The following is a 15690-nucleotide window of genomic DNA, read 5'->3' as shown; positions in this document are numbered from 1 at the left end:
GGGACTAAGTCTATTTTTTCTCCTCTCTCCCTTGATTACTGAAATGAAGTTTTCACAATGCTGTAGGAATTTTCTCCATTCATTCCTAAGAGGTGGTTTAGTGGGTTCAAGTCTCACACGGTGACTTTCGAATTCAGAGAGGGTTTCAGTACTTCAAACCCCTCGCTTGACTGAGTGCTTAACTGCATTAATAATTTTTCACGTCTTACTTTAAGTGTGTCCGAAATTTTGACTACTTAGAGAGAAATATCTATTCCTAGTAAAATAAAAAAATATAAATTTAACTTGCAATTATTGAACACGTATTGAAAGATGCTTAATTAAATATTTGAAAGTTCAAATTAATATATTTTTTTTTTACATGCGAAACACAGTATTAACCACAAGATTAAGATTAATTCAAGATCTTCAGTCTGTTTTCATTTTTAAATTTATTTTACATAAATCACATTTAATTTAATTATATTTATTTATTTAAGATGAAATGAATAAAGCAGTTTGCTGGTATCTATCTTGTGATCGTTACTGGGAGGATGGTCCATTGGAGCCGAGAGCATTTCCATGGGGTCTAATAGTAATTCTTATATTCGTGCTGTCCACAGGAATCTGTTTCTGTTATTACATTATTTGGATACTATTTGAGTGAGTAAAACTTAAAATTAAATATATAAATAAAGTGAACTTATCAGCAAATACCCACTACCCTAATCCCCATATCTATGAATTTTTGGCATTATTTCCCTTAATTGCATTAATATATTCTTAGCTTTATTTACTAATTATAATATATATGTGTATTATATACGTATACATATTATAAAGTACAGTTATTAATATAAGCATGTAAAATATTTTGAAGTTCTAATAAGAAAAGGAAAAAGATATCAATCAAGTTGTATGAACAACTTGTTTTAAAGATCCTATTTTTATATTTCAATGTGAAAAAACTTAAATTAAATTTAAATCTTATTAAATAATGTAATATACTAATAATAATAACTCCAGTTAGCGTATACCCGATAGGATTTTGGGGTTCAATGATAATTGATTTTCTCAATTCATTTTTTTTATTTAAATTTTACAATATTTTTCCAAAAAGCCCCCTTAAATAAGTCTCTGTATACACTTCTTCACTGCAATTACTATTTATATTTTGTTTTTATTGTTACCTTGATTATTTCTGATTAGATCATTAAAAAAAATTAGATCAATTAAAAAAAAATAAAAATTTTGTTATTACTATTCTACTCTCGAACAGTAGAGAGTCTCTTCAAAAAAAAAAATAAAATAAAAATAAATCGTTTATGGTTAATGTCACGATAATGTCAAGATATTCCCAATGTCAAAATAAGTAGACCCGACCCACTTCCTAAGAATATAGTTAATATTTATATATTATACTTTCAAATTTTAAGGGAACATTCTAATAAATTTAAAGTTTTCAATTTTAGTTCTGACGAGACAGCAATTAATTCAAATCACCACATTAGTCAACACAATCAGTGTCTTAAATATTCTCCGGATAGTCCAGGTGGTCAGTTATTTTCACATCAACATATGCACGACTTATATCCTGAACAATCCCAAGCAGAACATCCCTACAGTTTAAGACATTATTATGGGGATCAAATTCAAATCGATACCAGCAGCAGCACAACTCACAGGAACGGTCAGCGTACATCGACACCATTACGCCGTCAAGGTCAAAATAATCTGCCATATCAGGAAAAGTATTTAGAGTCACGTGACTCCAAAAATAAACCTTTAACAACTTTACTTAACAGCAATAGCAATTCCAATACAGCAATAGCAGCAACTAGCACAGCATCACTAGCTAATACAATCGATTACAAGGTTAATTCATTGAGTGACGCAGCCGCAAAGCCAATCAATTCTCTTCAGCATTCATTGGATATGCATCATAGCTATGTGGGCGCATCTCAGCCATCTCTACATGCCTCATCATCCGCTCACGACATCATCGAAAACGAAGTAGGTCAGAACGAGCACTATATTTATGTTACTTACCCACCCGATTTGAAGAAACGCTTTTTTGAGAAATTTGAGTGATGACTTGCCTAGGACAGATGCTGTGACATTATACTTAACATAAATGTTTCATAAATTTTATTTAAAATTTCATAATATAAAGAGTGCAATTCTTTAATAAACGAATGAACGCAAAATGATATATGAAGAATGATAAATACACACAAATAATTGGTGGAAACCCACTTTGTTACGATGTACGATCCACATAATTACAATTTACTTTTCAAGCAATTAATTGGGACCAGGAGTTTAAGCTTTTTCTGTATCCGAAGAATAAATTATTTCAAGTTTTAATATAAAATCAAATTATTTAAATATTTTTTTTTTTTTGTGACCAACTAAATATAATTCATACCCTGTAATCGCCCAATCAGCTTTGAGAAATCAGCAATCCACAATTTAGTAGTACTACATATCTAAACTATTCTATTGCACGACTCACTATTAAGAACTTTATGTTTTTTTAACGAAGAAGTACGAGTACGTCGTTATTTTTTCTTCAAATATTGTTGGCAGTGATATATTATATTTTCATTGCCTTTGTTGAAGCAGTTTATTTGTGTGCGAGTTCGAGTAAATTGATGGTAAATTAAGGGAAATACTAAATTATGTCGGTATGGCAGCGAATGTTGGTATTTACCAGAATTTCAAGTAGGGTAAATTAGATAAAAATTAGATAAATTAGGTATTACCATTGTAAGAATTTTAAAAGATGTCTCATAGCCGACATAAGTCAGAAATTAAGCAATGTTTTTCAGAAAAACCGGTCATGTCACAACTATGTGACTTGAACAACATAAAACGGTCAATTCTGAGTGGTACACAACCATTTGTTTACTGGAAGTGTTGGAAGAATTGAGAAAACTAACCGTAGAAGGAATATCGGTCGCCACCAGAGAAATGCGAGCTTCTAGACAGCAATTTAAACAAAAGAGTTTTTGAGCATTTTAAACGTCTAGTTCATGGGTCATCCGCTTCACAATCCCATTTTGGTACTTAATACCTTGTTCTTATTCCCAAATATTAAGAGAAAATTGCGTGGCGAGTGTTTTTTCTACGCCCGATCAAGTTGTTGAGACATTCAAAACCCTGATTATGAAGATATCAACTTCAGAGTGGCGAAACGGTTGATTCAATCGAATGCAAAGATTTATTGAATATTATGGACAATACTTCGAAAACCAATAAAGCCATTTTCACTGATTTACCACTGTATTTTGATTGTTAATATTGATAATATCGTTGTTAATATCGTGTTAATATTGATTATAATGATATTAATTTAACATTGGACTTTATACAGACATAAATGATTGTTATATAATACCCATATATGTTGTACTCTGTTCTTAAAAGTTTACCAAAACCTAATCATTTAATAAATTAATCTTTTAAATAACATTAGCTACACTTAAAGAACTACTTTTAGCTTTTTTGTGAAGCCCAACACTAACATCCATTTCGCCCGAAAAATTGACGTAAGGCCTCACATAAAATAAATTTTTTTTACCTTATCCAAACATTAGTGGACCTTTTTTTTTATATTGAGTTTGATCACAATTCTTAATTTATTTTTTAATGGATGTTAGTATAAGGTTAAGACAACTACTCTGAACACTGTTAAATACCTTCAGCAGCTACCCGTAGAAATATATATCTAAATAGTTTTAAACACCGGACGCACGTTTAGACACTAGTATGTTTCTCTTAACCAAAACTAGTCATGTTTATTATATATGCTTAAATATAATATATTATATTTACAAATGTACAAATATAGTGTATTTGTTAGTTCTGTTTAATAATCATGGTTTTACAAAACAAAGATCTACTACAATATAAAGACCTCAAATATGGATAACTTTAAATCATTTCCCTGAAAGAAGATTGTTTGGACTGTGACCATACGCCTATGTGGACTAATACTCGTATACTTAAAAATATCCATCATCAAATATCCACCATCAAAATATTTAACAGTTTATATTTCAGTTTACCTGCGAGTAGGTATATTTAATAGTTCAAACCGAAAGTACCAGTATTCGTTCCAGGGGGCTTAATACTATGTAATAATTATAATTTATAACATAATTCTTATAATCAATACGTGACACTAATTTATAAAATTATTGTATTCTATATATTTTACGGCATATTGGCATGACGTTAGCCGATTGCATCCGACCTAGTTTCTTTTATTTAGAACAATTTCGTAATTTTCTGTAGAAAGAATGATCTTTCCCTGACATTGCTTTCTTAATTATCGTGAAATAGGGCAATTGGCCAGAAAGTGTCTAATGTCCTCACATGCTTTCTGGTTGCAAAACTAGTAAGTAAAATAGTATTTATTTTTACCTTACCTATCTATAAAAGACAATTAATTTCATTAGAAGTTTTTATACTGAGCTTTTTTTAGAACTTAACTTTTCAATAATACCTATAATATAAAAAGTACGAATGCTAGCTTTTACTCCAGATTTAATATTTAAATCAGGTAAATTTTATATATATCTGCCCTCCGAAAAGTAATATGTATTAATGATGTTCGGAGATATAAGAATAAATGTGAAATACACAAATACGTAACATATATTAATGTAATCTATTTAGATAATGTATCTAATTCGGAACAAAATATTTCTACTTTAATCACAATTTAAAATTTAAATTTAACTTTCCGAAATAATCACGTTACTAAAAACTTAGTCCATTAATTTCGTTTATATTAACATTTTCACAGTCACTATTTTTAACTCATAAATTTATAGTTCAGAACGCGCGAACATAATGAGAATTATATTGCAAATTTAATTGAGAATTACATTGAGAATTATATTGAGAATTCTACTGAGAATTATATTGAGAATTATATTGAGAATTACTTTGAGAATTATATTGAGAATTATATTGTTTAATGAAAATTACAAAGAATGAAGCTGAAAATAAGCATTTTATTTCACTAAAGGGATATATATTTTTTCCTTGTCATTTATTGAATTTTAATAAATAGAAATTGAAAATAATTAAAAAACCTATATGTATGCAATTGAGCTAGGGTATTCATATATATCAATGATTATAATACAATATAAGTGACAAACATGATTATTTGGATCCTCATGTTTGACTTGAGTTTCTCTAGGCATTCAATTGTATATAAGCGAATTACTTCTTCAACGGCTAGTAGATTTAGATCTTTGTGAATCGGAGAATATCGGAGAATATTATTTTGTACTCTTTGGATTTTTTCTATATATGTGTTACACGCTGAACACCACAGTTCTATACGATAGTTCCAAATTGGCTTCAATATTGATTTGTAAATTAACAATTTATTATCGAGACTGAGTTTAGAATAGCGATTTAGAAGTCAGTATAATTCCTTTAAGATTTAATTGGCATCTATTGGCTTCAATATGACTTGTCCACGTGAATCTTCTATCTAAATGAATTCCCAGATATTTTACAGAATGTGTTTGAACTGTGTCCATATTATTGGTTTTAATTGCAAGCCATGGCCATGTTTCTCTCCTTAGAGTAAAAGTGTACCTGAACGTATTTAATTTCATTCACCTTGATTTTCCATTTAGCAAAGCACTTTTCAATTAAACCAAGATGTCTGTATAAATTTTATGATGCTATAGTGCAGTCACTTTCGATGCTGACTATAGCAGTGTTGTCAGCGAACGTCGTCAACAAATTGTTAGGATATAGAAGAATGCCAGCTGTGTAGATTAAGTATAGAAGCGGCCCAGGGACACTACCCTGAGGAACTCCAGTGTTGATATCGTGCTCTTGCGAAATAAAAGATTTGTGTCTAACTCTATATTTTTCGCGAGTCACGTAGGATTTCAGAAGTTTATGAACGTTTTTCGTATCGAGTGCATTATTTTAAGTAAAAATCTGTTAAGCCACACTTTATCAAGTGCCTGCGCTGCATCAAGAAAAACTGCCGTACAATATTGCTTTGATTGTAAAGCTAGGTGTGTTTCATTAGCGATTCTAAGGATCAGTTCAATTGTTCCATGCCCTTTACGAAAACCAAATTGATGGTACGAATTAAGAATTAAATTTTCTATCGGTGAGGAAATCAGGATTTTTTTTTTTACTAGAAGTTTTTCGAAAATTTTTGAGATTTACGACAATGAACCTATTGATCAATATGATGTAACAACTGAAGGATATTTTTAAGGCTTCGGGATCATTTTTAACAACGATGTTTTTCAATGCATCGAAAAGTACCCAAGAGACAAAATGCTGTTGAAAATAGTGAGAATGAGGACGATCACTGTGTCCGACAAGAGAATATGTGATTTTAACATTCACAATTTTATACACACATATATCTACGATATATAATAACCATATATGTTTTACTTATGCGAGTCAAATATGCAAATTTATTAAAACTAACGACCCGACGATTTGGACCAACTACCACGGGATTGTTTCTACCGCGTGAAAGCTTTTAAGTATATACTGTGTCAAAGATTAAAGCCACATGACAATTCACTGATTAGGCTACATCAGTGCGGCATTCAGTATGGTCACTCTACTATTGACCAGATATTCACACTCTAATCAATCCCAAAAAAATGTATCGAACATAACATCTACGTCTACAATCCTTTGGTCGATACTATATCAATACTCATATTATGAGGATAGAGGACCTCTATCAGTCCTCATAACCTCTATTCACTGACCTCTATTCAGTGCCAGAAAGTAAAAAATTAATTCCAAGAAAATTTTTTATATAAATACTACAAACAAGAGATATATCTGGTATACAACCACTATATATTTCTTATCAATATCAATACTTTATTTTTGCACCACAGCTGTTTTTTCCAAAGTATTGTGACCTTAATAGCTAAAGTCAATAGCACAGTTCTGTTGATAAATCCCGTTTGAGAACCATTTGAGATTGAGACCTAATTGGTATCATTAAGTTGCTTTGTTTAAAAGATTCAAAAAGTAACGCTAATCACTTTAGCCTCCATTCATTTTCAAAACATCACCAAAAATTTAAAACTAATTAACATGAATATTGCAAAATCAAATCACAAGTTTGTCAAAAAAACAAAAAAAATTCTGCAGAGAAGATGCAATTTGTGGTTATATTTTATTGTCTCTTCAAAGGTCTTATAATTGAAGCAAAAGAATTTAAACGAGATCAGCTCTTATCAGTTCTTGTCTTCTTGTCGTCGCTTTGCTATCGTTTACAACACCTACATTGTTGTCAACTTTAGTGGAATCTTCTAAAATTGCAAACATGGTTAGAACTATTTTTCTATTTGATTAAACTGAGCATCTATCATCCCATCAAATTTCTTAAAAGAAACTGCCAAGAGCTTTGCTGAATCATCAATTTCAAAATTAATATCCTTTGGGAAGACGAGCTCTTCAACAGGAAATCACTCAACAGGGATTTCGTCGTCATTCTAAAATTAAAAAGTTTATGAAAATTTTAATTATTATATCAGGAATTACATACCTAAGGTCTTAGAGATTGACCAACAATTTATTTCTAAGATCAAATTTAATCTGCAAAATTTGTTCTTTGTGACGTATGCCACAGAATGAGCAGCATAGCCCTTCATTAGGGACTCACTCAATAGAGACTCCCTCGTTCTTCTAAAATTAAAATGTTAATGAAAGTTTTAATTATTATATTAGGAATCATATATCTCAGATCTTGAACTTTAGCCTTTACCTATTATGTTACTCCCCAACTCCACATGAGCTCAAATAATAGCTTGTTGTAGTACAACAGGATTGGTGTTTGTTTATACATAGATTAGAGTACAGCCCGAATATTTTAGATTTTCTCCAAGCTAAAGATGGATCACATCCGTAGCCCCACAACCACGATAAAAGACATTATAGAATATACCCAGTTTCATAACATGCCTTCCTATTATGCAGTGACTCATCAGCACCATCAGCTCAGTAGTGCTGAGCAGGTTTCGCTTTAATTGAAGTAGCTGATTGTACCAATCAGTTTTCTGTCCAGTTTAGACCAGATCCACCAGGTCCAGTTTTGCTTGACTAAGCTCAGTATTTTTTTTTGTTTGTCAGTTTAACTGTTAAAAGTGGGATTTCAATAGAAGTGAACGAGAAGTGAATGTCAGAGAGCAGAGTTCCTGCTTTGGTCAGCTTGATACTTTCATACGATTTACAACATTGTTTACGGTTATATATTAAAGTCAAATACAAAAAATAATGAAATGAATAAAATTTTAGACATATGATTTCATTTTTTTTTCATAAATTTGAAATTAAAACAATAGCCAACTGCTATTGTTGAAGCATGTTAAAATAAATATTTAATACATTGGACAGTCATAGAATGCCGTGTCTGATTGTGATGTCTAATGAATTTTTCAATTTCGAGTACTAAAGATTCTTCCATATATGTCGCTGATATATACTACTCGTAATAAAATATTCTCTAAATGTTGTTATTAACAATGAAATATATTCACGGCCGACGATTCATTTTATATAGCCGGTGTGGTATTGTCGTAGTTCTAAGACTGTGAATAGAACTGTTGGTTGGTTAGTTCGCAATAGTACAGTGTAATATATCTTTTAGATTGTGGAAGACTACTGTCACTTCTGTATTTTTAATAATATAAATATAAAATTTAAATAAAAGAAATAATTAATAAGTAAATGAGAGCACACTTATTCTAATAATACTTATTTTTTAAAAAAATTTAATTACTTATAGAACATCATCTGCGTCACAATCAGCTAAAGTACAAAGTCAATATATGTGTCAAGAGAAAAACAGCCAAAATAATATTAAGAATACGGGTAACATTAGTAATAAAAATAAAATAAGAGTAATAACTACACGGTTACCTTAATATCAAAATCCTTTCAGATAATTGCAATTTTACGAAAGGATCGGATGTCAAAATAAAAGCTGGCAATGCCACAAATATGCACAATATCCGCGCTAGCTGTAAGGCGGAAGAACTAAGTAAATTGAAGCTAAAGTGCGAACAATTGGTTCGAACCTGCATCACAGGATTACTGATTACAATGTCAAATGTGGCATTCAAAGAGATGGAAGGTAAATAATTACTATATTTTTTTGTTAATATAAATTGCTTAAATTATTATATCCTTTAGATGATAGGTAAAACAGTGACCGTCTTCTTATTATTCATATTAAAAGATATATATATTTATATTTTATTTTAAATTAAGTTTTATTAAATGACTTATGAACACTGACTCTGAGGTTCAAATTTGGTGGGGTACGAGTTCAAGCCTATGTATTGGCAAGGACAAGGATGCAATTATTTACGAATAATCAAATATGCGAAATAATTCCAAGGCCACTGGTGATGGGTATTTAGCAAAACTCGAAACAGTCAAAAATTCAATTATTTAAAAATAAATAAAAATTCTGTTGTTATAATTCACTACTGTTCGAAAACTCTTCATTTTATTTTAATAAATAAAAATAAATAAATATATATTGACTGTATATTTAAAACTTTTTGGTAAGTTAATAATTACCATATATAGTGATATACAACTTTGAGTGTAACCACGATTTTTCAATCAATTGTATTAGCGGGAATGAGCTTTTTCAAAATTAAGCTCACCTTAGGGACTTTCTTACCGTATAGCTGATTAATTATACTATTTTGTATCGCTGATGCCAAGTTTATCGACTTTTCACTTCTTCGACAGTTTATTAAGAGATTTGATAGTAATAAATGAATTGCCGTAGATTTTTTTCAAACCGATTGGCATTTAACAAATTTAAGAAGTTTCCTTTAAATAAAATCGATATTAAAGACGAGAAGTAAAATCTTGTAAATTTTATTTCGATGAAAACTCGACCTCTTCATCTCGGTCAAATGCAACATTCTATTGTTATAGTGAATACACTGAGTTAATCATGGCTAACTATAATCCCTGAAACGAACTACATACTTTTTCATAACAGGAAATGATCTATCAACAACATAAGTTGTTGTGTTTAATAGAATATTTAAAATCGTTTAGAATTATTTCATTATCGGAAAATAAGTTCCATAGCTGTACTGTAACAATTTCAAAATAAAGTAGATACTTAACTCTTCCACATCGTAATTTATAATCAATTTATATCACAGACATCAGTATTTTATTATCGGTGAATATGTGTATAATATATACACTATAAATATAACTTGTCGGGTAAATTCAGAGAGAGGGGGACTAAGTCTATTTTTTCTCCTCTCTCCCTTGATTACTGAAATGAAGTTTTCACAATGCTGTAGGAATTTTCTCCATTCATTCCTAAGAGGTGGTTTAGTGGGTTCAAGTCTCACACGGTGACTTTCGAATTCAGAGAGGGTTTCAGTACTTCAAACCCCTCGCTTGACTGAGTGCTTAACTGCATTAATAATTTTTCACGTCTTACTTTAAGTGTGTCCGAAATTTTGACTACTTAGAGAGAAATATCTATTCCTAGTAAAATAAAAAAATATAAATTTAACTTGCAATTATTGAACACGTATTGAAAGATGCTTAATTAAATATTTGAAAGTTCAAATTAATATATTTTTTTTTTACATGCGAAACACAGTATTAACCACAAGATTAAGATTAATTCAAGATCTTCAGTCTGTTTTCATTTTTAAATTTATTTTACATAAATCACATTTAATTTAATTATATTTATTTATTTAAGATGAAATGAATAAAGCAGTTTGCTGGTATCTATCTTGTGATCGTTACTGGGAGGATGGTCCATTGGAGCCGAGAGCATTTCCATGGGGTCTAATAGTAATTCTTATATTCGTGCTGTCCACAGGAATCTGTTTCTGTTATTACATTATTTGGATACTATTTGAGTGAGTAAAACTTAAAATTAAATATATAAATAAAGTGAACTTATCAGCAAATACCCACTACCCTAATCCCCATATCTATGAATTTTTGGCATTATTTCCCTTAATTGCATTAATATATTCTTAGCTTTATTTACTAATTATAATATATATGTGTATTATATACGTATACATATTATAAAGTACAGTTATTAATATAAGCATGTAAAATATTTTGAAGTTCTAATAAGAAAAGGAAAAAGATATCAATCAAGTTGTATGAACAACTTGTTTTAAAGATCCTATTTTTATATTTCAATGTGAAAAAACTTAAATTAAATTTAAATCTTATTAAATAATGTAATATACTAATAATAATAACTCCAGTTAGCGTATACCCGATAGGATTTTGGGGTTCAATGATAATTGATTTTCTCAATTCATTTTTTTTATTTAAATTTTACAATATTTTTCCAAAAAGCCCCCTTAAATGAGTCTCTGTATACACTTTTTCACTGCAATTACTATTTATATTTTGTTTTTATTGTTACCTTGATTATTTCTGATTAGATCATTAAAAAAAAATTAGATCAATTAAAAAAAAATAAAAATTTTGTTATTACTATTCTACTCTCGAACAGTAGAGAGTCTCTTCAAAAAAAAAATAAAATAAAAATAAATCGTTTATGGTTAATGTCACGATAATGTCAAGATATTCCCAATGTCAAAATAAGTAGACCCGACCCACTTCCTAAGAATATAGTTAATATTTATATATTATACTTTCAAATTTTAAGGGAACATTCTAATAAATTTAAAGTTTTCAATTTTAGTTCTGACGAGACAGCAATTAATTCAAATCACCACATTAGTCAACACAATCAGTGTCTTAAATATTCTCCGGATAGTCCAGGTGGTCAGTTATTTTCACATCAACATATGCACGACTTATATCCTGAACAATCCCAAGCAGAACATCCCTACAGTTTAAGACATTATTATGGGGATCAAATTCAAATCGATACCAGCAGCAGCACAACTCACAGGAACGGTCAGCGTACATCGACACCATTACGCCGTCAAGGTCAAAATAATCTGCCATATCAGGAAAAGTATTTAGAGTCACGTGACTCCAAAAATAAACCTTTAACAACTTTACTTAACAGCAATAGCAATTCCAATACAGCAATAGCAGCAACTAGCACAGCATCACTAGCTAATACAATCGATTACAAGGTTAATTCATTGAGTGACGCAGCCGCAAAGCCAATCAATTCTCTTCAGCATTCATTGGATATGCATCATAGCTATGTGGGCGCATCTCAGCCATCTCTACATGCCTCATCATCCGCTCACGACATCATCGAAAACGAAGTAGGTCAGAACGAGCACTATATTTATGTTACTTACCCACCCGATTTGAAGAAACGCTTTTTTGAGAAATTTGAGTGATGACTTGCCTAGGACAGATGCTGTGACATTATACTTAACATAAATGTTTCATAAATTTTATTTAAAATTTCATAATATAAAGAGTGCAATTCTTTAATAAACGAATGAACGCAAAATGATATATGAAGAATGATAAATACACACAAATAATTGGTGGAAACCCACTTTGTTACGATGTACGATCCACATAATTACAATTTACTTTTCAAGCAATTAATTGGGACCAGGAGTTTAAGCTTTTTCTGTATCCGAAGAATAAATTATTTCAAGTTTTAATATAAAATCAAATTATTTAAATATTTTTTTTTTTTTGTGACCAACTAAATATAATTCATACCCTGTAATCGCCCAATCAGCTTTGAGAAATCAGCAATCCACAATTTAGTAGTACTACATATCTAAACTATTCTATTGCACGACTCACTATTAAGAACTTTATGTTTTTTTAACGAAGAAGTACGAGTACGTCGTTATTTTTTCTTCAAATATTGTTGGCAGTGATATATTATATTTTCATTGCCTTTGTTGAAGCAGTTTATTTGTGTGCGAGTTCGAGTAAATTGATGGTAAATTAAGGGAAATACTAAATTATGTCGGTATGGCAGCGAATGTTGGTATTTACCAGAATTTCAAGTAGGGTAAATTAGATAAAAATTAGATAAATTAGGTATTACCATTGTAAGAATTTTAAAAGATGTCTCATAGCCGACATAAGTCAGAAATTAAGCAATGTTTTTCAGAAAAACCGGTCATGTCACAACTATGTGACTTGAACAACATAAAACGGTCAATTCTGAGTGGTACACAACCATTTGTTTACTGGAAGTGTTGGAAGAATTGAGAAAACTAACCGTAGAAGGAATATCGGTCGCCACCAGAGAAATGCGAGCTTCTAGACAGCAATTTAAACAAAAGAGTTTTTGAGCATTTTAAACGTCTAGTTCATGGGTCATCCGCTTCACAATCCCATTTTGGTACTTAATACCTTGTTCTTATTCCCAAATATTAAGAGAAAATTGCGTGGCGAGTGTTTTTTCTACGCCCGATCAAGTTGTTGAGACATTCAAAACCCTGATTATGAAGATATCAACTTCAGAGTGGCGAAACGGTTGATCAATCGAATGCAAAGATTTATTGAATATTATGGACAATACTTCGAAAACCAATAAAGCCATTTTCACTGATTTACCACTGTATTTTGATTGTTAATATTGATAATATCGTTGTTAATATCGTGTTAATATTGATTATAATGATATTAATTTAACATTGGACTTTATACAGACATAAATGATTGTTATATAATACCCATATATGTTGTACTCTGTTCTTAAAAGTTTACCAAAACCTAATCATTTAATAAATTAATCTTTTAAATAACATTAGCTACACTTAAAGAACTACTTTTAGCTTTTTTGTGAAGCCCAACACTAACATCCATTTCGCCCGAAAAATTGACGTAAGGCCTCACATAAAATAAATTTTTTTTACCTTATCCAAACATTAGTGGACCTTTTTTTTTATATTGAGTTTGATCACAATTCTTAATTTATTTTTTAATGGATGTTAGTATAAGGTTAAGACAACTACTCTGAACACTGTTAAATACCTTCAGCAGCTACCCGTAGAAATATATATCTAAATAGTTTTAAACACCGGACGCACGTTTAGACACTAGTATGTTTCTCTTAACCAAAACTAGTCATGTTTATTATATATGCTTAAATATAATATATTATATTTACAAATGTACAAATATAGTGTATTTGTTAGTTCTGTTTAATAATCATGGTTTTACAAAACAAAGATCTACTACAATATAAAGACCTCAAATATGGATAACTTTAAATCATTTCCCTGAAAGAAGATTGTTTGGACTGTGACCATACGCCTATGTGGACTAATACTCGTATACTTAAAAATATCCATCATCAAATATCCACCATCAAAATATTTAACAGTTTATATTTCAGTTTACCTGCGAGTAGGTATATTTAATAGTTCAAACCGAAAGTACCAGTATTCGTTCCAGGGGGCTTAATACTATGTAATAATTATAATTTATAACATAATTCTTATAATCAATACGTGACACTAATTTATAAAATTATTGTATTCTATATATTTTACGGCATATTGGCATGACGTTAGCCGATTGCATCCGACCTAGTTTCTTTTATTTAGAACAATTTCGTAATTTTCTGTAGAAAGAATGATCTTTCCCTGACATCGCTTTCTTAATTATCGTGAAATAGGGCAATTGGCCAGAAAGTGTCTAATGTCCTCACATGCTTTCTGGTTGCAAAACTAGTAAGTAAAATAGTATTTATTTTTACCTTACCTATCTATAAAAGACAATTAATTTCATTAGAAGTTTTTATACTGAGCTTTTTTTAGAACTTAACTTTTCAATAATACCTATAATATAAAAAGTACGAATGCTAGCTTTTACTCCAGATTTAATATTTAAATCAGGTAAATTTTATATATATCTGCCCTCCGAAAAGTAATATGTATTAATGATGTTCGGAGATATAAGAATAAATGTGAAATACACAAATACGTAACATATATTAATGTAATCTATTTAGATAATGTATCTAATTCGGAACAAAATATTTCTACTTTAATCACAATTTAAAATTTAAATTTAACTTTCCGAAATAATCACGTTACTAAAAACTTAGTCCATTAATTTCGTTTATATTAACATTTTCACAGTCACTATTTTTAACTCATAAATTTATAGTTCAGAACGCGCGAACATAATGAGAATTATATTGCAAATTTAATTGAGAATTACATTGAGAATTATATTGAGAATTCTACTGAGAATTATATTGAGAATTATATTGAGAATTACTTTGAGAATTATATTGAGAATTATATTGTTTAATGAAAATTACAAAGAATGAAGCTGAAAATAAGCATTTTATTTCACTAAAGGGATATATATTTTTTCCTTGTCATTTATTGAATTTTAATAAATAGAAATTGAAAATAATTAAAAAACCTATATGTATGCAATTGAGCTAGGGTATTCATATATATCAATGATTATAATACAATATAAGTGACAAACATGATTATTTGGATCCTCATGTTTGACTTGAGTTTCTCTAGGCATTCAATTGTATATAAGCGAATTACTTCTTCAACGGCTAGTAGATTTAGATCTTTGTGAATCGGAGAATATCGGAGAATATTATTTTGTACTCTTTGGATTTTTTCTATATATGTGTTACACGCTGAACACCACAGTTCTATACGATAGTTCCAAATTGGCTTCAATATTGATTTGTAAATTAACAATTTATTATCGAGACTGAGTTTAGAATAGCGATTT

The 15690-nt window shown here is 29.8% G+C and overlaps 2 protein-coding genes and 1 long non-coding RNA gene across 3 annotated transcripts; 2 read left to right on the top strand and 1 right to left on the bottom strand.

The window, feature by feature from the left end:
• The first annotated feature begins 482 nt into the window (after nucleotides 1-482).
• LOC119689992 lies at nucleotides 483-2350 on the top strand. Its single transcript, XM_038104960.1, has 3 exons — nucleotides 483-642; nucleotides 1452-1730; nucleotides 1785-2350. The coding sequence occupies exons 1-3, from the start codon at nucleotides 485-487 to the stop codon at nucleotides 2068-2070; spliced, it is 723 nt and encodes a 240-aa protein (XP_037960888.1). The 5' UTR covers nucleotides 483-484; the 3' UTR covers nucleotides 2071-2350.
• Nucleotides 2351-7147: 4797 nt separating this feature from the next.
• Nucleotides 7148-8278, bottom strand: LOC119689980. The gene is made up of 3 exons (XR_005253525.1): nucleotides 7769-8278; nucleotides 7550-7689; nucleotides 7148-7496 (listed from the first exon to the last, which is right to left on the bottom strand). It is a non-coding gene; the product is annotated as an uncharacterized LOC119689980 (long non-coding RNA).
• A 515-nt stretch (nucleotides 8279-8793) lies between these two features.
• LOC119689707 lies at nucleotides 8794-12624 on the top strand. Its single transcript, XM_038104596.1, has 5 exons — nucleotides 8794-8874; nucleotides 8945-9136; nucleotides 10754-10916; nucleotides 11726-12004; nucleotides 12059-12624. Exons 1-5 carry the CDS (start codon nucleotides 8832-8834, stop codon nucleotides 12342-12344), a joined length of 963 nt encoding a protein of 320 aa, XP_037960524.1. The 5' UTR covers nucleotides 8794-8831; the 3' UTR covers nucleotides 12345-12624.
• The last annotated feature ends 3066 nt before the right edge of the window (nucleotides 12625-15690 follow it).

The sequence above is a fragment of the Teleopsis dalmanni genome, chromosome X (assembly GCF_002237135.1).
Source record: "Teleopsis dalmanni isolate 2A chromosome X, ASM223713v2, whole genome shotgun sequence".
In the NCBI taxonomy this organism is placed as follows: domain Eukaryota; kingdom Metazoa; phylum Arthropoda; class Insecta; order Diptera; family Diopsidae; genus Teleopsis; species Teleopsis dalmanni.
The sequence above is the reverse complement of the archived record's forward strand: the minus strand, read 5'-3'. Positions and strand labels throughout refer to the sequence as shown.